At 57.9% G+C, this 23,049-nt stretch overlaps 10 protein-coding genes across 10 annotated transcripts; 4 read left to right on the plus strand and 6 right to left on the minus strand.

Annotated features, from left to right (window-relative positions):
- Positions 1–2,225: 2,225 nt before the first annotated feature.
- On the minus strand, positions 2,226–2,915 carry NdufA8 (ndufa8, NADH-ubiquinone oxidoreductase complex I 19kd subunit; the record flags this gene model as incomplete). Its single annotated transcript, XM_064799887.1, has 4 exons — positions 2,226–2,321; positions 2,400–2,532; positions 2,619–2,846; positions 2,896–2,915. 4 exons carry the CDS (start codon positions 2,913–2,915, stop codon positions 2,226–2,228), a joined length of 477 nt encoding a protein of 158 aa, XP_064661226.1.
- A 303-nt stretch (positions 2,916–3,218) lies between these two features.
- On the plus strand, positions 3,219–4,748 carry NUP57 (Nucleoporin nup57; the record flags this gene model as incomplete). Its single annotated transcript, XM_064799888.1, has 1 exon — positions 3,219–4,748. One exon carries the CDS (start codon positions 3,219–3,221, stop codon positions 4,746–4,748), a length of 1,530 nt encoding a protein of 509 aa, XP_064661227.1.
- Positions 4,749–4,943: 195 nt separating this feature from the next.
- Positions 4,944–5,696, minus strand: LTR77_002630 (uncharacterized protein; the record flags this gene model as incomplete). The annotated part of the gene is made up of 1 exon (XM_064799889.1): positions 4,944–5,696. One exon carries the CDS (start codon positions 5,694–5,696, stop codon positions 4,944–4,946), a length of 753 nt encoding a protein of 250 aa, XP_064661228.1.
- A 162-nt stretch (positions 5,697–5,858) lies between these two features.
- On the plus strand, positions 5,859–6,709 carry LTR77_002631 (uncharacterized protein; the record flags this gene model as incomplete). Its single annotated transcript, XM_064799890.1, is given in 2 exon segments — positions 5,859–5,887; positions 5,902–6,709. The coding sequence occupies 2 exon segments, from the start codon at positions 5,859–5,861 to the stop codon at positions 6,707–6,709; spliced, it is 837 nt and encodes a 278-aa protein (XP_064661229.1).
- Positions 6,710–7,328: 619 nt separating this feature from the next.
- On the minus strand, positions 7,329–9,922 carry mcl1 (DNA polymerase alpha accessory factor Mcl1; the record flags this gene model as incomplete). Its single annotated transcript, XM_064799891.1, has 2 exons — positions 7,329–9,483; positions 9,534–9,922. The coding sequence occupies 2 exons, from the start codon at positions 9,920–9,922 to the stop codon at positions 7,329–7,331; spliced, it is 2,544 nt and encodes an 847-aa protein (XP_064661230.1).
- Positions 9,923–10,157: 235 nt separating this feature from the next.
- chz1 (Histone chaperone domain CHZ) lies at positions 10,158–10,580 on the plus strand (the record flags this gene model as incomplete). The annotated part of the gene is made up of 2 exons (XM_064799892.1): positions 10,158–10,316; positions 10,386–10,580. The coding sequence occupies 2 exons, from the start codon at positions 10,158–10,160 to the stop codon at positions 10,578–10,580; spliced, it is 354 nt and encodes a 117-aa protein (XP_064661231.1).
- Positions 10,581–10,992: 412 nt separating this feature from the next.
- On the minus strand, positions 10,993–12,503 carry rhp57 (DNA repair protein rhp57; the record flags this gene model as incomplete). Its single annotated transcript, XM_064799893.1, has 2 exons — positions 10,993–12,305; positions 12,461–12,503. The coding sequence occupies 2 exons, from the start codon at positions 12,501–12,503 to the stop codon at positions 10,993–10,995; spliced, it is 1,356 nt and encodes a 451-aa protein (XP_064661232.1).
- A 713-nt stretch (positions 12,504–13,216) lies between these two features.
- Positions 13,217–15,772, plus strand: YAT1 (carnitine O-acetyltransferase yat1; the record flags this gene model as incomplete). The annotated part of the gene is made up of 3 exons (XM_064799894.1): positions 13,217–13,541; positions 13,592–15,580; positions 15,648–15,772. 3 exons carry the CDS (start codon positions 13,217–13,219, stop codon positions 15,770–15,772), a joined length of 2,439 nt encoding a protein of 812 aa, XP_064661233.1.
- Positions 15,773–15,843: 71 nt separating this feature from the next.
- Positions 15,844–16,652, minus strand: LTR77_002636 (uncharacterized protein; the record flags this gene model as incomplete). The annotated part of the gene is made up of 2 exons (XM_064799895.1): positions 15,844–16,203; positions 16,272–16,652. The coding sequence occupies 2 exons, from the start codon at positions 16,650–16,652 to the stop codon at positions 15,844–15,846; spliced, it is 741 nt and encodes a 246-aa protein (XP_064661234.1).
- A 229-nt stretch (positions 16,653–16,881) lies between these two features.
- On the minus strand, positions 16,882–22,935 carry SEC16 (vesicle coat component; the record flags this gene model as incomplete). Its single annotated transcript, XM_064799896.1, has 2 exons — positions 16,882–16,921; positions 17,120–22,935. 2 exons carry the CDS (start codon positions 22,933–22,935, stop codon positions 16,882–16,884), a joined length of 5,856 nt encoding a protein of 1,951 aa, XP_064661235.1.
- Positions 22,936–23,049: the final 114 nt, after the last annotated feature.

A 23,049-nucleotide genomic window follows, 5' to 3' on the forward strand; every position in this document is an offset into this window, starting at 1 on the left:
TAGAGACAGCAGCTTAACCGAGCACGGGCAGTCCTGAAACGAGCGGAAGAGCCTGCTTTCGACGACGCAGGATGGGCGGCAGCTGTAGTATGCCATTCACGCCTTACAACAAGTGGGAAAGCGAGGAAGCTGCAGAGCATAGCATTTCTCCGCCAACTTAACGGGGATGTGTGAACAGCTCGACATGCCTGGAGATGATCACATCGATGGGCGTTCAATCGTATAGTAAGTATGCGTGAGAGTCATACGGCATTGCTCATGTTCCTCCTTGTGGCCCGCAAACACTGCCGGCAGCTCTTGTTTCATGCTCCCAACCTCAGTCCTTCCACTTCATGCCCGACAAAATCTTGATATGCTGCGAGTGGCGCCGGTCGAACGACACAGAACAGACCTTGCGCAAGAACTGCACATGCGGAAGCAACAAATCGGTTACTCGCCATCTTGCTCTTCCTCGTCAGCCGACGCACCACCTTCATCTCCCCAATCATCATCTTGCTGTTCCTCCGGTGCGGAAGGCGGCGCTTTTGCCACCTTGATCATACACTTGTGCATTTTCGGCCGGCCTCGCCTCCCGGTATACAGCTTCGTTGGTCGGCCTCGTCCTGGTCTCAATGAATTCGAACGATCCCGAGTGCCTGCGGTTGGCCGCAAGGCCATGTCTTCGAATGCATTGGTCACTGCTGCTTGCGAACGGAGCATCTGCTGCTTGTCGAGTTGCGAGAGGGCCGACTGGCATCCTTGCGAGATCGAACGACCGCCATCTTGTGCTTTTCGAGAGCTGAGGTACACCGGAGTTGCAGATCCGCATCGTAGGGGCCGGCATGAGTGAGGGCGCCTGGCCGAGCGCTCGCGATTACTTGCTGTGGTGGAAGAGGTGGTCGATCGCTTGCTTGCTGTGCACGACGGGTACGCCCTGCCGTGCTCTTCCGAACGCGAGTTTCTTCCCTGTTCCGTGTGCGTCTCGGGACCGGACGCATGGTCGTGTCGGACTCTTGCTCTTGCTCGATACTCTTTCGAGCTTCTTCAGCGGGCATGCTGTACCCGGATCGCGACGTAGAGATTTGGGTGTCGGCCCTCTCGACTGGGAGAGGATGTTAGCCACATGCTGCAGTGGACTTTGGACTTTACTAGGTTTGCTTACCCTTGCAACGGAAACAAAAGAAGTAGTGTCTACCCAAGCTCCCAGCGAGTCGAGCTGCAAAGTCTTTTGGGAAGATGTAGGGCTAGCATGATGCGTGGAACTGGGGCCTGCTTATAGATCGTGAGTACAGGATGAGCAAGAGGTAACGGTGTGTGAACGTACGGATTGTTGTCCATGGATAGGATCCCGTCTTTCGTGAACCTGGTAACCAGCACGGCGACACGCCCTGTCGTGGGTATCTTGAAGTGAAGGTCCTCTCCGGCCGGACTAACGTCTAGCCTTGTCATTGATGAGAGTCTGGTATACCAAACGATTAATTCGTACTCACCATCGCCTTCTTGCGTTGTGCAGAGTACTGGCGAGCCTCAAGACGGATGTTGCGGAAGGCCCTCCGCGAGCTCAGGCGAATCCTTGGTGTAGAATTGAGGCAGGCTGCGCTAATTCAAGAACGGTCGCATCGTCTTACAGTTTGCTTTGGATTCCACCTGGAGCAAGGTGTCAACAAATGTGTTAGCTCGGGGGCTACGGTGACTTGGCCAACAAGCGACCCATGGTGCTAGATTGTCTTTTAGAGGGCCACCTACGCAATAGCTGAACGTACCTTGACTCCTTGAGCGACTTGGTAGCGGATATAACCGTTGTCACATGGAGAGACGTGGGATTAGTAGGTTATAGGAATAGAGAGGCCAGACAGTGATGAAGAAATGAGGCAGTGAAACCGACACAGGCAGTGGTAGACGAGAGACAGCGACGAGATCAAGTGCCTCACCTACTCCATTGAAGAGAGACTATTGAGAGCCGTACGAACCTCGTGGTATTGTATCCGGCGCCGTGAGGGGCCAGCCCACCTGATTAGCCAGTTCGAGTACCACCCCGTTCTCGTGGAGCGAGCTTCATACCCAACCCTGCGCTTGTCTCAGAAGTACTTCACGCTCTGGAATCGACGCTGTTCGAGGAGAACCGGATAGGGAAGCGTGGAACGAGGGATGGGGATGTGAGGGCGTTAAATGGTAAGCGAACAAGGAGTCACGAAGTTCTGCTTGAATTCATGCATCGGATACTGTACACCCCCCGCCTCTACAGTCTATTGCGAAAAAGCATTATGCGCGAAGATCTGCTTCTTCCTGAGATGTACTGGCGTCTCGTTGGCCGGCGTCCCGGGTATTGTCTTCTCCAACTTCTAATCATGGGACATTTGTTAGCATCCCAATTCATTGATTGGACTCCACGTAGGCTCCTGGGCTTGACCAGAACTTACCAGGTTGTCAAACACACACTTGTTCAGCCCCCGCTCCAGTTTCCTGCACTGCCATAGCTGCTGGTTGTTGTTGTCCAAGCACGTCCAGTGCTGCCGGAATTCCTCGAGACAGCTCTTGTTGATGTCGTCGAGCCTGCCATACCCATTAGCTCCAGCCCCAACCGTTTATGCGTTCTTTCCATAGCCTCAATCGCCCTGGATGTCTCGGACTCAACGTACACACTCGCAGCACACCTCGTAACCTTCCTCCCCTCCTTCAAGCACTCCACTTCTCCCCTCCCGTTCGCCTCCGTCTTGCATTTCATGAAGTCATCATTGTACGGTTGGCACCGCGCTCCGATAAAGTATGAAGCGCTCATCAGCGGCGCAGAGGATGCACCAATCTCTTCGACCTTGGGGATGTTCGCCGGCATGGGCGTGGTGTCGATGAGGACATGTTGGTTGAATCTAGAGAGCCGTTAGTCGGGCGTGGGAAGGGAATGTGTAAGAGCATTACCTTGGCTCGCGGGCGGCCATGTCGGCGGTGTTGGGCGGTGTCAATGGGTCGGACGGGACGCTGTCGGAGGAGAGGCATCTGATCGTGAGGTTGGAGCTTGCGGAGGTGGAAGCAGGTGCGGGAGCGGCCGATTGGTTGGAAACTTCGCGTACCTGAGAAGCAGCAACTTCGCGTGAGGTCGAGCGAAGGACAATGGGAACGTCTGCTCTATAGAATCCTCTGCCTCTTCTTCAACCTGTCTGCGCGGCCCATACACCCTCGTACTGGCATAAACGACCGACCACGACAGCTCCGAGGCCACACCGGTGGACAGCGCCGGCACGATGAGCTCGCTATTCGGCAACACCGCCAACCAGAACCAGTCGCAAGGCACAGGACTCTTCGGCGCAAGCACAAATCAGAATCAGAACCAGAATCAGGGGACTGGACTGTTCGGCGCAAGCACAAATCAAAATCAGAACCAGAACCAGAACCAGAACCAAGGAAGTAGCTTGTTTGGAGGCGGTACAGCGCAAAATCAACCTCAAGGCACAGGGCTGTTCGGTGGGAACGCGAATACGCAGAATCAGAATCAAGGGACTGGTCTGTTCGGCGGCGGTACGACGAACCAACCGCAATCGCAGGGTACAGGCCTATTCGGCGCCAGCACAACCCAGAATCAACCACAGCAGCAACAGCAACAGCAGCAGCAGCAGGGGGGTGGGCTGTTCGGCGCTCAGAACACTGTCTACAACTCAGGCCAGATCAGCAACTGGGGCGGTCAACCACAGCACCAGCAGACCACCAACGAGAACACCGCCATCTTCGGCAACTCCACCGCACAACAACAACAGCCCAACCCCAACCCGAATGCCTCCCTCTTCCCGGCCCCTCAACAGCACCGCACAGCCGCCGAGCGCACTTTCCCACATCCCCAGCAAACACATCTCTCCTCCCTACTCCAGTCCGGCCTCGGCAGCAACCAAAGTGCCTTCGGCTCGCTCGGCGCAACACAACAGACCGACCTCGCGCGTTCTCGCCTCGCAGCTGCAGGCATCACCGCCGTTCCGAACGAGAAGAGCGTGATCGAGCAAGTGCAGACCCTGGTGCGAAAATGGGATCCCAACAGCCAGGACACACTCCTCCAAAAGTACCTCTACAACGCCGTCAATGCCGCCTACGCACCCTTCTACTACCGCAACCCCGAAGAAAGCGAACGAGACTGGGAGGAAGCGCTGTCCAAAAAACCCGCCCCCGTCGAGAACAAAGACGGCGACAACGTAGCCTTCATCCCCGTCCTAGTCCGCGGCTTCAAAGCCCTCGGCGAACGCGTCGAATACCAAGCCCGCACCGTCAACGAAATGCGCGCCCGCCTCCACGAGATGAACAACTCTCTCAACGCCATCATGGCCACGCACCAGCAATCCCTTACCGTCCGGCTGGAAAACGCTCGCCGCCAGCACGCCACGTTATCCCAACGCTCGCTGCGTCTAGCAGTGAAAGCACAGGTCCTGCGAAACCGCGGCTACCCCCTCGACGTCGCGGAAGAAGCTGTGCGGAAATCGCTGCAAGCGCTCGAAGCGCGGGTGTTTGACCCGCAGTACTCTGCTCGCGAAGAGGAGGTCTGGGCCCGAATGGTGGCGCTACGGGATCGGGCGCGGTGGTTGGAGGAGGAGGGGAAGAGGATTGCTGCGCAGCAGAATGCCAGCGGTGGTGGTGGGGGGCAGAGTGGAGGGCAGACGGTGATTTCGGACGAGGTGGTGGCGAAGGCGAAGAAGGTGCTGGCGGATTATGAGGGGCAGATACGGCATCTGGGGAGGGAGTTAGAAGAGTTGAAGAGGGAGTTTGGGGAGTGGGAGCAGTCGAGGCCGTGAGCGTGGAGGGGCTTGGAGTTTGAAATGTTTCATGGCGCTGTGGAATAGGGTACTGTCATCCAGCGTGGCGTTCTGGTCAAAGCACTTTTTTCTGGGGGGACTGGAAGGTGAGGCATGATTGAAGCATCAAGCTACATCTACACGAACTTCAAAGCGCTGCAACGCCCTCACTACCTATCTCCAAAAGCTCGTCATCTATCTCATGCGTTCACCACATCCTCGCCCCTCCCCATACCCCTTCACCCCCTCCACCTCCACCCCATTATCCCAAAAATGAATCGTCGCCACCTCAACCCCAACCAACGGATTCTCCTCCCCGCCAAAATCCCCCGTCGTCCCCACCTTGACATCATACCCCAACGCCACATACCAGCTCTCCCGCCCCGGCGCGGCGATGACACTACAACCCACGCCTTCCGCTCTCGCGAGATCGAAGCCGTACTGCACCATCTGCTTCCCGTACCCGCGACGCTCGGCGGGGGGCGAGACGCCGATGCGGGAGAGGTACCAGTTTTCGCTGCGGGTGCCGCTCCAGTGGTGGTCGACGAAGGGGCCCATGCGGGAGAGGACGTCGAGATGGGTGGGGTTGGCGGCGCGGTTGGGGTAGAGAAAAGATTCCATGTAATTGTAGGCGGTGACTGTGTTGAGCATGACTTGGTGGTATAGGCCGGGAGGGGATGGCTTCGCGCGCCTGCGTACCCAGTGCGCTACGCCGGTGATAGTGTCCTTGCCGGCAGGGTCGGATGTGTAGGTTACGATGGAGCGGTGGTCCGGGCCGGAGTAGTATTCTGTTCGTAAGGCGTGGAGGTAGAAAAGGGACATGTCATCTGGATATTTGTCCCGGTGGGGATGCATGTAGCTTCCGAACAATCCGGTGTCGAAGAAGGCGGCGGCGAGGACGCGGGAGGCTTGGGGGATGTCTTCCCACCGCATCTCTCGGAGAGGCATGTTGATTGAGTTGTGAGGAAGGAAGAAGATATGCTAGCGATTGGGATGAAATAAAGAAAGTCTGGCCCCATGAAGTCTGCATCCAAGTAGATATCACCTACCTTATTTGGCCACTCGACAGGCCTGCATACTGTGGAGACAATGTAGCGCCCTACAGGCGACATGTCGGCTATTCATCGTCTCAATCGAGAGTACACACGCAAAGGAGCGGCATTGCATGGTTGTTGTCCTGGGAGAAGACCGGTGTTGGAGGAGTGCATGTGAGGTCGAAGGCGCTCTTAGTCATCTCGACTTCACGCGACTTTCGAGAATTGGTCTTCGTCCAGAGCAACAGCATTTCTCTTGGTGTAGCAAGTTCAGCATCTCTGTCGATCGCAATGGGCTGGCTGTGGTCTTCATCGACGACTGGAGATGGCCAGAGATCATCAGATGGGCGGGCAGACGGCGACAAGCCTCGAGGATTCGGCCTGAACGAAGAACAACGAACGCGCATCTTCGGCCTGGCGAGTGCAGACAAGACGCGAGACGCAGCAGCAGAGAAGGAACTGGCCACCTTCCTTAACTCCGTGTCCGAGCCAGACGCCTCAGAGAGCAAAGCAGCTACACCCGCAGCCAACCCTTCCCACGAAACATCGCCTCCAGAACAACCCCCCCACGACCGCATCCTCCCCGACGGCAGCCTCAACATCTCCCCCTCCGCCCTCTACCCCCGCACCATGTCCTGCCGACAAGCCTTCGACCAAGCCTTCTACTGCCAATCCCTCGGCGGCAAGTTCAACGACATCTATCGCTACGGCCACCTCCAAGACTGCAGCGAGCAATGGGGGGCCTTCTGGTTCTGCATGCGGACGCGGACGCTTTCCGGGCCGGAGAAGGAGATGCAGATCCGGGAGCATTATAAGCAGAGGGATGAGAGGAAGAGGGGGGAGTTTGGGAGTAGTGAGGATGTGTGGGAGATTAGGGAGAAGCCGGTGTTGAAGGCTTTTTGGAGGGATCCGGATGCGGAGGATTGATGGGGCGCATGAAGAAGGTCTGGAGAGAGACTGCGAGCCGGACAGAGCTGGAGACTGGAGTTGTGCTGAACGGGCCGTGTTTGATGACCTGCGTACTATACCAAAGCCCAGCGCCGACTTCGTCGACAGCCTTCATCCCGTGCTGGTCGATCCAGTTCTCTGGAATCTTAAACGAAATATCGTGGACAGGAGACAGGGGATGCACCACGGGCAGAGCGACAGTTGGGGGGCATCTAAGGCATTCGAGTATGTCGGGGGCAGAACTGCCCCGGGGGCGAGGTCATGCGTTGACGATCGGGGTGTGGAATGGGGTGTTGCAGAGTAGCTCACCGGGTGCAAGGAGATGCTACTGGCTGGGAAGAGCCGTCGCTAGCTGACGTTGCATAACACCCCGATCACCCCATTTTCTCCCTCCATTCCGGCCACTTGACCCACCATCGCGAAACGCAGTGGCACGACAGCATGTCGGAGGCAGAGCATGCTTCACAAGGGGACGCGCCGGGGGAAATGCGACACTGTATACACTATACTCTGCTCGCATCAAAATATCCCAATGCCACGTCTACCCAAACACAAACGCACCCACCCCCCAACCCCAGCTCCACCGCTCCCCCGTCGTTCACACATCATCATCATCCACAATCCCCACCAATCGCCTCTCCGCCACCTCCAAAATCTTCTCCGCCAACACATCCCTCTGAAACCGCTGCGCCACCTTCCCAGCCGCCTCCAGCATCTTGCCCGTCCGATCCCGCATCAACGTCGCAATCTCCAGCGCCTTCATGCCCCTCTCCTCGCCCTCCCGACACTCATTCGCCAGCAGCTGCAGTAACACTTTATCCACCTCCCGCTCCAAGACGGGAACTTCCTGCTTCTGCGCGTGCGTCGCGTTGGTGTTCTCCACGAGATCGAGCTGCAGCGAGTGCTCGAGCGCTTTGCGCACGAATTGCTCTTCCAGCTGATTGCCGTGCGTCAGCTCCGCGTCGTCGTCTTCGGGGGCGGAGATGGGGATGCGGAAGTCGAAGTCGGAGAGTAAGGGGCGGGGGAAGTAGGGGTACGCTTCGCCGCCTTTGAGGATGATGCAGTGAAATTTGTTGTTCGCTACCGCGACGGGCCAGTAGCTTTCTTCCTTCTTGCCGCTTGCTAGCCGGTCGAGGGTTCTGGTGTCGAGGAGTGGGACCCATTTTGCTTGCCCCGGGGTGCGCCAGTGTTGGAGGATGAGGAGGACGCCTTCGCTGTCGTAGATGCAGGGGTCGCCTTTGTCGCTGAAGAAGACGCTTTTCAATTCGAAGCCGTCGGGGAGGGCGAGGATGTCTTCGCTTTGGTATGTTTCGTCGCGCTTGACGTTCTCGATCGTGTAGAGGAGGCGTGTGGAGCCGTCGCCGCCGACGGGGCCGTTGCCGATGGTCATTACGTAGTCGCGCCAGCTGGCGCAGGTGACTGCTGGTGTGCTCTTTTGGCGGTACATCTTGAGCGGCAGGCCGTACAGGCTGTAGATCCGGACGTAGCCGGCTGTTGTGGTGGCGACGATACAGGAGTCGCTTAGGGATATTGAGGTGATCTTCTCGCCGGCAGGCATGTTGATGCGCCAGTCTGTTCGAGATGTCCAGCTCTCGTGCGGTCGGTAGTAAATCACTGCCGGATGCTGAGCGGATGGTGGACAAGAAAAGAGCGTGCCTTTCTCGTTCAAGCAGGCTTTGTCGTACAAGTAAGGATCAGTGAAGTGGAAGTCACGATGCTCCTGGCGGTCATAGAACTCGACGGTGACGGTGTTGTGCGTCTCTTGATCCACCGTCCAGACAAAGCCCGTGAGGTTCAAGCAGAGGTACCGTCGGTTGCCCTTCCAAGGGGTACTTCCAGGCTGGAATGCTTCGTGAACCCTCGGCTGCCACACCGAGTACGCTGCAGGCCGCTTCGCGATCGGCCCCTCGATGCTGTTGGCAATACGCTTGCCGTTGCGGTTCGGCGCTTCAGCATAGCCGGCCCCGTCATCATCTTCGATGAAGTCGGCACCATCCTGCGACATAGCATCGTCCAATAAGCTGTCGACATAGTCGTTCTCTGAGGGTCCATCCCAGCCATTGACGCCAGGCTTACCGTGGCCTGGTGGTGCCCTTATTGCATTACCTGAGACGTCCGACAGAGGATCGCCGTTCATAGGCGCAGGTTGAAGAGCGACCTTGAGCAGCTTTGCATGTTCGCCTGGTACCACTTCCGCTCTCATGAACAGTTCGCCGTTGGTGTTGGTGTAGGACAAGACATTGTCGGTCGGGTGCCACTGCAGGCACAGAATGACATCTTGAATATCGTCAAATGACTTGATGATCTTCTGCGATCTCGTCTCCCAGAGCACAAGACTCTTGTCAGCTCCAGCAGTTGCAAGCAACGCGCCATTTGGCGACCACGCTGCAGCTGTGATGTCGCCACGATGCCCGCCTTTGAAAGCTTTCTGCAGCTTCCAATCTGCTCGAGCAACCACCTGCAGATCTCTCGTCGCAGTTGGAGCCGCAAAAGCTCTGCCATCCGGGTGCCAGATGGCTCTCGCGCTGGCGTCTGCGTCGTTCTCCAGGATCTTAATCAAGCCGTCGATTCGCTTGAGAAGTTGCGGCTGCTCTGAGCTGATGGAGTAGATGTAGATGAGCCCGTCTGTACACGAAACTGCGACGGTGCTGTTGTTCACATCGAACGAAACGTTCTTCGCGGAGCGTGGGTGTTCCCGTAAGTAGAACACTTGTGTCATGTCTTTCGTGCTGACGACCTTGACTTCGATTTCACTGCATGACCGTCAGACCTGCATAGCATCTATAGTATCAAGAATACATACTCGCTCGCCACCGCAGCCCACTGACTATCAGGGGACAATGCAATATCCCGAATCGGCAGAGTACACCTGATGAGAATCTCCTCCAAGCTGTTGGTGAGCAAGGAGTACTTCGTAACAGAGCCATCTTCAGACCCGACAAGGAAGAAGTCGTTGGCAGCTGCGACAGCAAAGTGGTTGTCCGTCCATACGTCTATCACCGGTGGTTCGTCGTCAGAGTTGTGTGGGAAGACGCGGAGCAGACTGTTCGAGCCGACGGTGACAAGTTTGCTGCCATTGTTGGAGTAGCTGCAATATGTTGGTCCTGGGGCATGCGCCGGTCGTCCACGCAGTCTGGAAGCCATGGTATAGTCCGATGTTAGAAACGTTCTCTGGACATGAGGTTGAGACATCGATATGGAGACGCGCCTTCCTCACTCGACGCGTAGTGCTAGTCCGAATAAAGTATAGCGTCGCTTTTCGCGTAAAGTGCTTTGGGAAGTGCAACCCAAGCAACCACATCCATCCTCACTACACCTCTTGCACAGACTTCCACCGACTTCACCACTCTTCACACTTTCCGAATCGCAATCGCATATAACTCACTCACAACATCGCATAGAGCATACCACCGCGCATCCATCCACAATGAGCAACGAGAACTCCGACCCCAACACCACCACCATGGCCGGCACCGACACGCCAATGGAAGAGCAAGTCGCGGACAAGGGCAAAGGCAAAGCCCCTGCCCCGATCGCCGGCGACGAGATGCAAGACGTCAGCGACGAGAGTGAGAGTGAGGAGGAGGTACACCACCCTCTCTTTCCGACGACCACTTCAATTAAAGCACCCGCTAACTTCTGCTGTTTTCTCTAGGGTGAGGCCGGCGAAGGCGAGCCCGAAGAAGCCGACGACGATAACATGGAGGAGATCGACATGGACAACATCGTCGGCTCGCGCACACGCGGCAAGGAGATCGACTATGCGCAGGCGGCCAAGGAGCTCGAGGAGGACGACGAAGATGATGAGGCTGATGAGGATTTCCGCGACGATGATATGATGGAGGATTGAGAGTCGCATGTCTTGCTACGCTGTTACTGTTTCATGAGGGAACGACTATGGCATGAAGGGTGGATATGTGGTTGCATACGCGAAGCGGCGGCAAAAGGACTAGCGGAGCATTTGCAGGGAGCATCTTAGAGGCGCAATGGCGCGGAGGTGCGAGGGCATGATGGCGATGCTGGCTCCGTGTCACTATAGCAGTGATGCTGTACAGCAAGCCCTGCACTATGAATGAAAATGGGTCCTTCGAGATGCTTCTTCATTCATTGAAATTTCTTGACCTCACTACAGAAATGGTAGCGCTAGTGATGTCTCAGAAAATCCTGATAAAGTATCGTAGGCATGGAGCCGCGAACAACCAGTGGGGTAGCGAAGCCACTCCTGAGTGCAAACAGTAATGCACCCATTGATCTCGCATACATCACGGCGGCTCCTTCACCCCCCTGACCCCACCCTCCCAGATTTCAAACCCCGTGTCTTTCTCCGGACCCCACGCACTAAACACAACCTTCGCCTTCCTGTTCCACCCAGAGACGTTCCTGTCCTCGCCCGGTGCGTACGCGCGCTCCTCATAGACCGGTTCTTTGAGCAAAGCAATCCTCGCCCCGAGCTGGTTCGTCCATGTAAGGCCAAGGCTGGGTGTTTTGAAGTTCGACGCCTCCGGATCGTCACCCCAGCCGGTGAAGAAGCGCTGTTGGTGATCTAGGGCCAGCGGGTCGTCTGTCGAAAGAAGCTGCGCTGGGGTTAGAGGGACGCCGGAGGAGGGGACGGGCTGGGACATGGCTGCACTCCTGGAGGTCTGCTGTTGGGGTGGTGAGGCAGGACGAGAGCGCTGTGTGGTATTTTGACTCGTACTGTTGTGAGCGTAGCCAGATCCCTCGACCAGGGTAAAGCGGTCTGCGACTTGGTTCGCCATCACCACCGCGACATTATGCGTGCGCGCGATGTCCCGCAGTAAAGCACCGAGTTGCGCGAGCTGGTTGCTGCGTTTTGCAAAGGACTCGGCGCCTTTGCGGGCTTTGGACTTGTCGAACTCGGCGCGGTAGTTGGCTGCTATGCTGTCAATGACTAAGAGGCCGATGTTCTGTTTCTTGATGGCGACGGGGACTTGGTAGCGGAGGATGTGCTCTTGGGCTTCGACATCGTGGATGTGTGTGCTCTGGATGCGGGATAAGGAGGGCCGTTCGGACTCTGGAAGGGACGTGAGGCCTGGGTTGGTCTTAAGGATCTGGGCTAGGCGGGTTGTCTGGAGAGGCGCCTCTGTGGATATGTAGAGCGCTGGCTTTCCCAGTCCGTATGGTGGCGGTAGTTGTACCGACAGTAGGAGTGTCAGAAGGGACTGCGTCTTGCCCACGGCGCTCTCGCCAACTATCTCGGTGAGATATCCAGGCGCAACGCCACCGTTGAGGCTGGCATCCAGAGATCTGTCCAAAGTGCTGATGCGGCCAGGAGGCCGGTCTTCACTCAAGTCTACCGGACCTCCCACATCCTGGCCATAGACTTGCCTTGACCTCCCAACAGCCCCATGTAGACCATCCAGCACTGCATCAACGAGTTTCCTCACCTCCCCAGCAGGCACCTGGGCGCGCTTGGCGACATCGAGCGGCTCAAGCGACAGCAGGTCGGCAGTCGTGATTAACGCCTTTTCCAACGATGGCAGAATATGGGTATAGGGTCGAATGTCAAAGTCGACCAGGACCGTGAGAATATCCGTCATGGGGAAGGAGAAGCATCCTGTGATCAGGTGGTGGTCTGTGGCCTTGCTGGGGTGTCCGGGTCAAAGGCAGCGCTGCACAACTTCCCCTCGTCCGCCTTCCGCCTCCACCACTCCACGCCTAAACTCGAGCAGCTTCCAACGTCATCTCTTCTGGGCGACACAATCAACTGACCTTTTGGAGCGTCCGGGTGTTCCTGTTCACGTGTCCCAAGCATGAATACTCATAAAGAATAACTGATCAGCGCCATATACTTGCCCTCCAACCTCACCTCTCGACATCGCAGCGGACCGCCTCTACTAAACTCTCCTTGGACCTACGCCATTAGCAATTACTCGAGCTACCCCTGCCGCAGCTCCTACAGCACGTTTCAACCTGCATACTCCAGCTTGCCTAGCTCCATATACTCCGTTTGTCCTTGCCCGTGGTCCTCTTCTTCTCCAACAGCCGCCTCGCCGGACGACCTCACCCGTCGGCAATTGGCCCGAGGTTGAACAGGTGTTCCAGATAAGGTGAGTGGATGTTTTCTCCTACACCATCTTTGGCTCGGTGCAGCGGCTTCACGACACCCACATGCTACTGGCCGTTATCCACATTATTACTACAACGCTCTAGGCCTTGGGACCGTCATCTTCCCCACGAGGCCAACATTCAAAACCTCTCCTTCCCACCTCACAACTCCACGTACTCGCCTCTGCCGGCTATGCAGACGTTGTCGTGAAGCCGTCGAAGCTCATCAATGCCGGCCTACTACTACCAAGACTGTCACTACTTCTACCGGACCCGGCTGCGTGGCCTTTCCATCGCCACGCTCGTGTCTCCATTACATAGTTAGCACGGATGCTTACTTACATTATGTCACCAGTAAGGACACTGCCATCAATCGACCAACGGCTGGGACGATCAACACCCAGAAAGGACTCCTTAACCATGCCTGAGCGATCTGAAGCCAACGCCAAAGAGGCAACGCAGAGCTTCAGCAAGGAGGAACAGAACCCGATCACCAACAACGGGGATCACAAGTCGAAGCCTGGTATCACGTTCGCAGCACAGGACAAGCTGCCGAAGCTTCCCATCCCAGATCTTGAAGCGACGTGCAAGAGGTATTTGGGGTCTCTTGATCCTCTGCAGACCGCGCGAGAGCATCATGATTCCGAGCGAGCGATAGAAGAGTTTCTTCGAACGGACGGACCTGCTTTGCAGGAGAAGCTGAAGTCGTATGCGGAGGGAAAGACGAGCTACATCGAGCAGTTTTGTAAGTTCACTGCCTGCTTTCAGCACTGAGATGCCTCTAACGCATGGAAGGGTACGATTCATACCTGAACTTCGACAACCCGGTGGTTCTCAACCTCAATCCGTTCTTTCTGCTGGAAGATGACCCCACGCCAGCTCGCAATAACCAGGTGACCAGGGCAGCTTCATTGGCCATCTCAGCGTTGTCGTTCGTTCGTGCCGTACGAAAAGAGGAACTGCCGCCAGACATGCTCCGGAATCAACCGCTATGCATGTACCAGTACTCTCGCATGTTTGGCACCGCTCGGATACCCACCGAGAACGGCTGCCAGATCGGCCAGGATCCATCTGCCAAGCACATCGTCGTGCTCTGTCGAGGACAATTTTACTGGTTCGACTGCATGGACGAGAACAACGACCTGATCATGACCGAGAAAGACCTCAGTCTGAACTTGCAAGTCATCGTCAATGATGCAGAAGAGACTCCGATCCAGGATGCAGCTCGTGGCGCCTTGGGAGTGCTGAGCACGGAGAACCGCAAGATCTGGTCCAGCTTGAGAGATCTCCTCGGTAAGGACGAGGGCTCAAACAACAGCGACTGCCTTAACATTGTGGACTCTGCACTCTTCATTCTCTGCCTGGACGGCACCGAACCGAAGAGCAGCTCCGATCTCTGCATGAACATGTTGTGTGGTACCTCGAACGTTGAGAAGGGTGTGCAAGTTGGTACTTGTACGAACCGATGGTACGACAAGCTGCAGATCATCGTGTGCAAGAACGGCAGCGCCGGTATCAACTTCGAACATACTGGCGTGGATGGCCACACCGTGCTGCGGTTCGCTTCAGACGTCTACACTGATACTATCCTACGATTCGCGAAGAGCATCAACGGCTTAGCTCCGTCTCTTTGGGCATCAGCTTCACCAGATCCATCGAAGCGCGACCCGAAGAGCTTTGGGGATGTGAACACGACCCCTCACAAGCTTGAATGGGATATGGTCCCAGAACTATCGACAGCGCTTCGTTTCGCCGAAACACGTCTAGCGGACCTGATCGGACAGAACGAGTTCGCGACTCTCGAGTTCATGAGCTACGGCAAGAACTTCATGACCTCAATGGGCTTCTCCCCAGATGCATTCGTGCAGATGGCCTACCAAGCAGCTTACTACGGCATGTACGGACGCATGGAATCGCAATACGAGCCCGCAATGACCAAGACCTTCTTCCACGGCCGCACCGAAGCCATCCGACCCGTCACCCAAGAGAGCGTCAAGTTCGTCCGCACCTTCTGGGCTGAGAACCCTGCCGAGCAAAAGATTGAAGCCCTCCGCAAAGCCTGCGAAAAGCACACCGCCATCACGAAAGAATGCGCCAAAGCCCAAGGCCACGACCGCCACCTCTACGCCCTGATGTCCCTCTGGCAACGCCAGGCCGAAGCAGACTACTCCGTCAACACGTCCGCCTCCCGCGAGCCGGCCAGCGTCAGCACCAACGGCGGCTGGAACAGCCCCACCGGCGATCGCGACCCAGACCACGACGGGAGCCACGTCTCCTCGCCGAACCGCAACAGCGTCGTGATGAGCGACGACGGCAGCCAAGCGCCCTCCACCAGCCCGCCGCGCCAGCAACACAGTCTCCCGTCCATCTTCGCCGACGCGGGCTGGGATAAGATCAACAATACCATCCTCTCCACCTCCAACTGCGGCAACCCCTCGCTCCGCCACTTCGGCTTCGGCCCAACCTCCGGCGATGGCTTCGGCATCGGATATATCATCAAAGACGGCTCCGTGTCCATCTGCGCCAGTAGCAAGCATCGCCAGACCAAACGCTTCATCGACGCCATCGAAGCTTACTTCATCGAGATCCGGAAGCTGCTGCGAGCCGGGCGGCAGAGGGGGAAGAGCGAGGATAAAGGCGCGAGTCGCGCGAGGGAGGCAGAGGAGAATCGCCCGCGCGGGCAGAGGTTGAAGAGCAGGGGGAGGATTATCGGAGGGGATGTGGCGAAGGGGGAGGCTGGGGGAGATGAGAGTGGGGTTGCTAGTGATGATGAGATGGGGGGTTGTAAGTCTTTCGTCCTTCCTCGTGATGTTGATGTTGTTGAGATTCTGGATGCTGACGATATGTGTAGATGGATTCTTCGACGCCGGCATGCTGCAGGCGGCGCTCAAGTCGAAGGAGGAAGGCGAGCGGCCGATGGAGAAGGTGGCGCAGCGGAGGGAAGTGGGGAAGAAGTTGCGGCTGATGGAGTATTGATCTCTTGCGATGTAATGGAGGTCCGAACACCGGGTGGACACGACAGTATGCACACGCAGCGCCCAATCCAACTATTTCTTCGAACATGGCCCCGTCATCACCTCCCCGGAACGAACAATCATGCCCCGGGCTGGTTCAAGCACCGCTGTAATGCCTCCTCCCCGTATGCGAAAGTAAGTTAACCCAGTGACGAACAGCGTCGTCACTCCGATCCCCAGCCCTACCCCGATACCCACCTTCTGCCCTGTCGTTGCTGGTGGTAAGTGAGGTAGTCCAGCCCCAGTATCTGCCCCTTGCGAGCCGTCGGGCACATGACTGTAACTCGGTGCCGCAGAGCTCGGCACATACGGCAACAGCGTCTGCACAGCAGCAGCTATACTCGGCCAGGCACTGGTGAAGAAGGGGTCACAGAGGCCCTTGAGCGCTGTATTCTGCAAAACGTCGCCATTGTTAGCAGCGTCCGCTGACCCCCTCGAGATGAGATAAACGGAGCACGCACTTCTAGTGTCTGAGTGCATATCGCTGCGAGCGCTAACAAATTCGCGGCATTGGCTTGCGCTTTGGCGTGCTGCGAGTCGATCCACGACAGGACGGCGAAGACGGCGAAGACGATTGCGGCGGCGAGCCCGATGACTTGGACGAACCAGGTCAGGAGGACTTGGGCGAGGGGCTCTTCTATTGGGATAGTATGCTGCTGTTGCGGTGCAGGTGGGCTTCGTCTTGGCTTTACGGAGTTTGCTGGCAGAGTCTGAGGTGTTGGGGAGGTTGTTGGGCTTTGAGGGACTATCGTCGGAGTCGTCGCCGTCGACGTACTGGGCTGGGCTGTCGGAGTCGTCGGTGGCATTGAGATCGAGGAGAGGGTGTTGGCATTGAATGCCATGCCAGCTAGTCATTATCTTGAAAAATGAGAGCGGACAAGCGAAGTAGATGTACAGCCCTCTGGACCCTCTCAGCCTTGCCAGCCGTACTGCTATACATCGGTAAGTCGCAACAGCGGTGGTATCTACCAATCAAGACCCACCGCTGCCGATAGAAGGCGTTCGTGGCTTGTTCTAGATTCCGTCTTTGAGTGTTGTGCAATGAGTGCGAGTCGTTATCCTCCACGACTTCTACCCTCCATCGTCTACGGTTGCGTCTGGGAGGTAACGACTGAAGGCAAAAGCAGTCAAGGAATGTCCGATCACAAAAGGCACATCTCTCGCCAGAGACGCACCCATCCATTAAGAAGTCTAAGGGGGTAATAGGTATACAACTACACCAAACACACCTTCCCATCTACCCAGGTAACGCCAGCCCGCTCATGCAAGAATCCAAAGCCTCGTCTACTTCGCCATCACATCCACATACCTCCCCCCCTTCTTCTTCTTCACCGTCCCCGCCTTCCTGCCCCCAGCGCCCGGCGGGCCTCCAGCTAGAAGGTCGTCGATACTACTCGCCGTGCTCAGACTGCTGCTCGGTCGCATCGGGGGCGCAGCCATGGACGGAGGAACCGCTGACGCCGCTGCTGTGTCACCGTTCACCGCTCCAACTGGTCCAGCGGCGCCTCCGGCGTCAGAAGCAGGCGTAGCACTCCTGCTCGGCGGTCCAGACCCAGGAACACCGCTCCCAGAAGCATTCGTGCCACTCGTTCCCGGCCTCGGCGGCGGGGGTCCCATACTCCCCACCCTCGACGGTGGCCCACTTCCACTGCCGCCCATCCCAGAGGGTCCCCGACTCATCCCCTTAGGCGGCGGCGGCGTCGCACTCACAGGCGCCGCGGCTTCCGCTCCACCCTTCTTATTAACCCATTTCTTCAGATTCTCGTCATAGTAGAACGAATTCTCCTCGCCGAGCTTCGCCTTGATCGGCCCCGGGGACGCAGTCCCCTCTTTCTTCCCTCCAAACCAGCCGGTGAGCCAGCCTTTCTTCTGCTCGCCCGACAAACTGTCTCTGTTGTTCGATTTGCTGTCCCGCGCGGCGTCGGCTTCGGCGGCTTTGCGGAAAGCTTCGTCTGCGGCGCGATCCGCTTGGGACTTTTTCAAGGCGGCGGCGCGGCGCGTAAGCTCGTGCATCTCGTCGTCGGAGTCCTCGCCGGGGAGGCGCATTTTCTTTGGCGCGGGGTTGGCGGTATCGGAGGGGGATTCCGGGTCGGGTTCGTAAGGTTGGTAGGTCGAATAACTCGGTGGTTCGTAGCCTCCTGACGTTGGAGGAGCGTAGCCACCACCGCCGCTGCCGTCTTCGGGATCGAGTTCTGGTTCCTGTGCGGTGAACGTGCCGCTGGGGGCGTCTAAGGGTGCGCTCTCTGGTTCCTGCACCGCAGGCGCCTGCTGCGCTTGCACGAGCGGCGAGGGGGCGGGGGAGTAACTATACATCGACCCCTCATCCGCCAAAAGCGGACGGGGCTCATAGCTCCCCACGGAGCTCGTATCCTGCGCTGACCCTCGCCTCGAAGCAGGAGCGTAGGGCAGACTGTTTTCCGATCCTCTACGCATGGCTTCCGGTCTTGGAACCCCAAGACTATTACTCGAAGGCGCAGGCGCGTAGCGCGCGGATCCAGGACGCTGGGGTTCTGCGGCGGGGAAGCCGTGGGCGGCGAAGGAGTGCTGGCCTGGTGGTGCATATTTCGCTGTTGCTCCGAGGCTTCCGGAGGTGAACTGGCTGCCTTGGCTGGACGGGGCGTAGCGACTCGGTCCGCTGCTGGGCGCGAATGCTGGCTGTTGGGGCACGGTGGAGGTTGGGATGGGCATGCCAGCGCCCATGGCAGGGTTGTAGAGTTCTGTCCCGCTGCCTGTGCGCGACAGATCCGGGGACTCTCCACTGACGCCGCCAAATGGCCCTGCTCCGCCTTCGCTTCCATGGCCGCTGGCATTAGACTCGGAGTCCTCATCTCCAGCGACGAACTTGCTGAACCAGCTCGCAGCGCCAGACGAGACTTTGTTCATCGCCGGCTTAGAGAAGAAGCCCGCCTTGCCATCATGCGGCGTCTGCGCGAGGAAAGCGCTAAACTCCGCAACCGCGGAGGTGAAAGTCGGATGGTAGTAAGGCGATGGCCGTGTCGTAGAGGTGTAAGCCGACGTGATGGCGTCGCAGTAAACTTGTGCTTTGGTCTTGAGCCCGGAAGCCGCCAGGTTCTGCGCGTGGATGAGCTTATAAGCCTGCAAATGCGGCAGATACGGCGCCGAGTTCGCCTGCGCAGACAGCGAAGAAGCGTACTCGTACACCTCCGTCGCCAGCACCGCATCCAGATCCGGTCCCAACACCCCCTCCTCATCTTTCACCGAATGATTGCCCCCAATCAACACAGCATCCACGCCCTCCTCATCCTGCCCGGACAACTTAACGCTCTGCCGTGCAAACAGCCAACACACACCCGCCGCCTCCACCCTCCCATAACCCTGCAGCAACTTACCCAGCGCAAGCAGACTCTGCACATCATTCGCCGTCCGATTGCCCACCACCAAGCCCACAGTCTCCCGCCACTGATCTAAGCCCTCCAACGGATCGCCTCCGGCCCTCTTATCCTCGACCCCAATAAACTGAAACCCCGCTCTCGCGCTCGGCGGCACGAGCTCATCGACGCACTCCTCGCTGTTCCCCGCGAAAACCTGATACAGCGCCGCCGTGCTCCTGGCATCAGCGCCCACGCTCTTGACCTGGCTCCGCACGAAAGACTGCACGATCTGCTTCCAACTCTCCGGACCCAGCGTCGAAGCGATCAGCATCGCATGACCCCACAACTTCTTCTCCTCAGCGAGCCAGACCGCCCTCTCGCGTTGGCCCTCGAGAAGCGCCTGCCGAATCTGGAACAGGACCTTCTTGTCCACTGGGTCTGCGGCAGCGGCCGCGGAGCCGGGGGATTGGAGATCAGCGACTTGCGCCATCTGTGCGAGGTTGGGGAGGAGGATGGCGCGGGATTCGGCTTCAAGGGCGGGGGTGCCTTCGAGGACGCCGTCGTGGGAGACGAAGACGCGGAGGAGGCGCCAGAGGAGGAGTTTCTCTTCGGTGCGTTTCCGGGTGGTGGGGTCGAGGGTGGGGTGGAGCATGACGCTCTCGGTCTGGCGGTCGAGGTCGGAGATTTTCGTCTCGAGCCAGGCGAGCAAGTCTTTCTTTTGGCGCTTGCTGCGTGCTGTGAGGGGACCGGGAAATTTGGCGGTGCGGTCGTCGAGGGGCATGAAGGTGGTGGCGTCTTGGATGGTGATGGGGCCGGGTGTGCATTTGACGGAGGGCATGCCTTGGCCTGCGGCGTAGAAGGGCGTTTGCTTGGGGGAGGTGGAGAGGACAGTGCCTGAAGCGCTCCACTTGAAGATCGGGTAGCCTTTCCATCGTTGCAAAGGATCCTGACTGCGCTCGTCTTGCGGTGCGGCGAAGGTGAGGTCACGCGAGAACTGTCGGCGATGTGGAAGTCCAGACCTTGTAGGCAGAGCCGCTTGCTGTGGTTGCTGCTGAGGCATTCGTCCAACGCCAGCTGAAGAGCTCGGTCTTCCCATCTCCTGCAGCACTCTCGGCCTCTTCATCGCAGCATCCGGACTCTGCGTTCGTGGCCGCTGAGTAGGCGGCGAGAAGTTCATCGGTGGCTGTACCATGCCAGGATGCTGCATGACAGCGTCAGTCGATGGAGCATACCTAGAAGGCGGCGGCTGCTCGGGAGGCGTCATCTGCTGCTGCTGTGGATGCTGTTGCACACTTGCTCGAGGGGGAGAGCTGGGGAGCGGTTTGTCCAGATTCAACCCGGCGAGCGGACTACTCGTTCGTGGTGCAAATTGGTGGACGTTGCTCGGCACGGATGGGTTCCTTGGCTTAGCTTGCGCTGGGGCTGGCATTGACTGTGGCGCTGGCGAGTATCTTGCTGGTGCAGCTGACGGAACCTGAGCAGCTTGCGTAGATGCTGGTGCTGGAGAGTATCGTCCGGAGGCTGCGGGCGGAGCAGGTGGTGTTGACAGCGAAGACGATCCAGCGGCAGACACTGGTTGCTGTTGTTGCGGATTCGGAGAATATCTCGTCTTCTGCACCGGAGGCATCTGACCAGGTTGAGGCTGCAACCCTTGTGCTGGTGCTTGTACTGGTTGTTGCGGCAGCAAATCCATCTGCTCCGGCTTTCTCAGCCCAGCATAAACCGGAGGCTGTTGTTGCTGCACTGGTGGGGTCTGAGGCAAGTTCGCCTGCTGTTGCTGCATCTGCTGCGGCATGTAACCAGTGTTCTGTCTTGACCCAGCCAACGAAGGCGGACCCATCGAAGGCGGCGGTGTTGGCATGCCTGGCACACCACCTTGCTGCTGTTGTGGCGTGTACGCACCGGTCGGTCTGGCTCTGGGCTTCGCAGTCATGGGCAGGTCCTCGAAGAAACCGCTGCTGCCCTGCTTCGGCGTACCTGTTGCTCGCCCTTGCGGTAGTGCGCCAGCTGGTTGACCTGCGGTGGTAGAACCACTCGACTGCGGAGGAGAGAGGCTGCCTACGCTACCAGTCACATTTCTTGACGGGAGTGCTTGCGGTTGGCCAGGCTGGAACGAAGACGACATGCTGCTAGTCCGTGGAGGAGGCGCAGGAGCCGAACCCGAGACATTCTGCTGCGATTGATGCGGCGTCTGCTGCGGTCTCCGTCTGGGCTTGACTACCTCCATAGGTAGATCGTAAGGAGACTGATATCCACCCTTCGCTTTATCGACGAAACTTTGGGCCTGGTTCATCGCGGGTCGTTGCAGGGGCTGTTGAGCTTGCCCGTACTGAGGAGGTTGCTGGACTGAGCCGGCAATAGTGTAGATATCGTCTAGACCTGTTGACGGTGTGCCCGCTGAGCGGCCATGTTGACCACCAAAAATCTGCGTAGTCTTTGATGAAGTGTACTGTGGCCGCTGTTGTGGAGCCTGGTAGGCGTTGGGTTGCGATGCTCCTCGCTGATGCTGCGGAGCTGAGGGTGCCGGCGCTGGCTCATCCTGTAAAAAGCCATCGTCATCGTCTCCTCCACCGAAGAACGAGCTCGGGTCAACACCTCCATCTGTGGGCGTGTCCTCCAAGAGTAGCTCGTCATCATCTAGAACCTCTCCCCACGCTGCGGCCAGATCCTCCTCCTTGACCTCGCCCTCTTCTTCAGGAAGAAGCTCATCGTCATCTAGAGAAGCCACCTGCGCTGACTCTTCTGCCGCTATTTGCTCTAGAGCTTCTCCGTCCGCCGGTATTGGTTGCTGCTGGCTCTCATGATCTAGCAATTCTCCAAACGTCCTGTCATCGCCCGCAGAAGGCCAATCATTCGGTATACTCTGCTCTTGCGGCTGCTTCGGCACGACTGGTGAGTCTGAGAAGTTCGAGGTAAAGGATCGGTCGATCTTTGGGGGCGCTGCCACAGACTTGAGTTGAGGATGTCGCGGTGAAGCTGCACCGTCAAACTCCAGCTTCTCCTCGTCCTCCGTATTCTGGACCGGGAATGTGGGCTCCCTGCTCACCAGCCCAGGTGTAGGCAAGGGTTCCTCGTCATCGATCAGAGGCGCGTCTGCGCTGGGCTCGATAGCCTCCTCCATTGCCGTGACTTCGCCTTGGTGCTCGTAATGCTCGGACGGGCTGCTCATGATGCGCTCCATTTCCGCGTTGTCCCTCTCTCCCGCACCGCCCGCCTCCACATCTCCATTCGGCGCTTCCGTCTCAGGCATTGTCTCCTCGAGTGCGACCCTCTGCTCTGCCATGGACTCCAAAGGATCTAGAATCTCCTTCTCCTCGTCCTTGCTCTCCGGCCTTGGTAGCGCCTCGTCATCCTCTTCCTCAAAGCTATCAGCCCCTCTTCGGAACGAGCCACTAACTTCGACATGGTGTGAAGGCGTTCGGCTCAGCTCCTCCGGTGTCGCGTCGTCCTCCTGCACATCTATTACCGAGAGCACAGATATACTCTTCCTCCGCATCGGCGATAGTGGCTCGTCCATCTCCGCCGCCTCCACCCCTCGAAGCGGGCTCTGCTCTTGTTCTATCGGCTGCTGCTGCCCCTGCTTCTTCGGGGTCGCGCCGGAATATCGGTCGAAGAAGTCGTCATCTTCATCCTGCTGATTGAACTCTGGCATAGGCACATCGCTATCGCGTCTCAGTGCCGGGTTCCATGAGGCGTTTCCCTCAGGTTGCGATCCGGGTAAATGTGTCGCGGTTCGGTCGTCGTCGGTGACGCCTGAAAAGTCCTCCCTACCGTGCTGTTGTTGTACCTCCATTGTGAAGATGTCGCGGAACGCTCAAGAATGCCGAAAGAAGAGAGGAGGAGTTGTCGTGGTGGTTGTAGCGCGTCAGCATGCAGGCGTTCGGCCAAGGTGGCCACTTCCGAATCG

This window comes from Saxophila tyrrhenica (assembly GCF_035928015.1).
Source record: "Saxophila tyrrhenica strain CCFEE 5935 chromosome Unknown scaffold_4, whole genome shotgun sequence".
Lineage (NCBI taxonomy): Eukaryota > Fungi > Ascomycota > Dothideomycetes > Mycosphaerellales > Extremaceae > Saxophila > Saxophila tyrrhenica.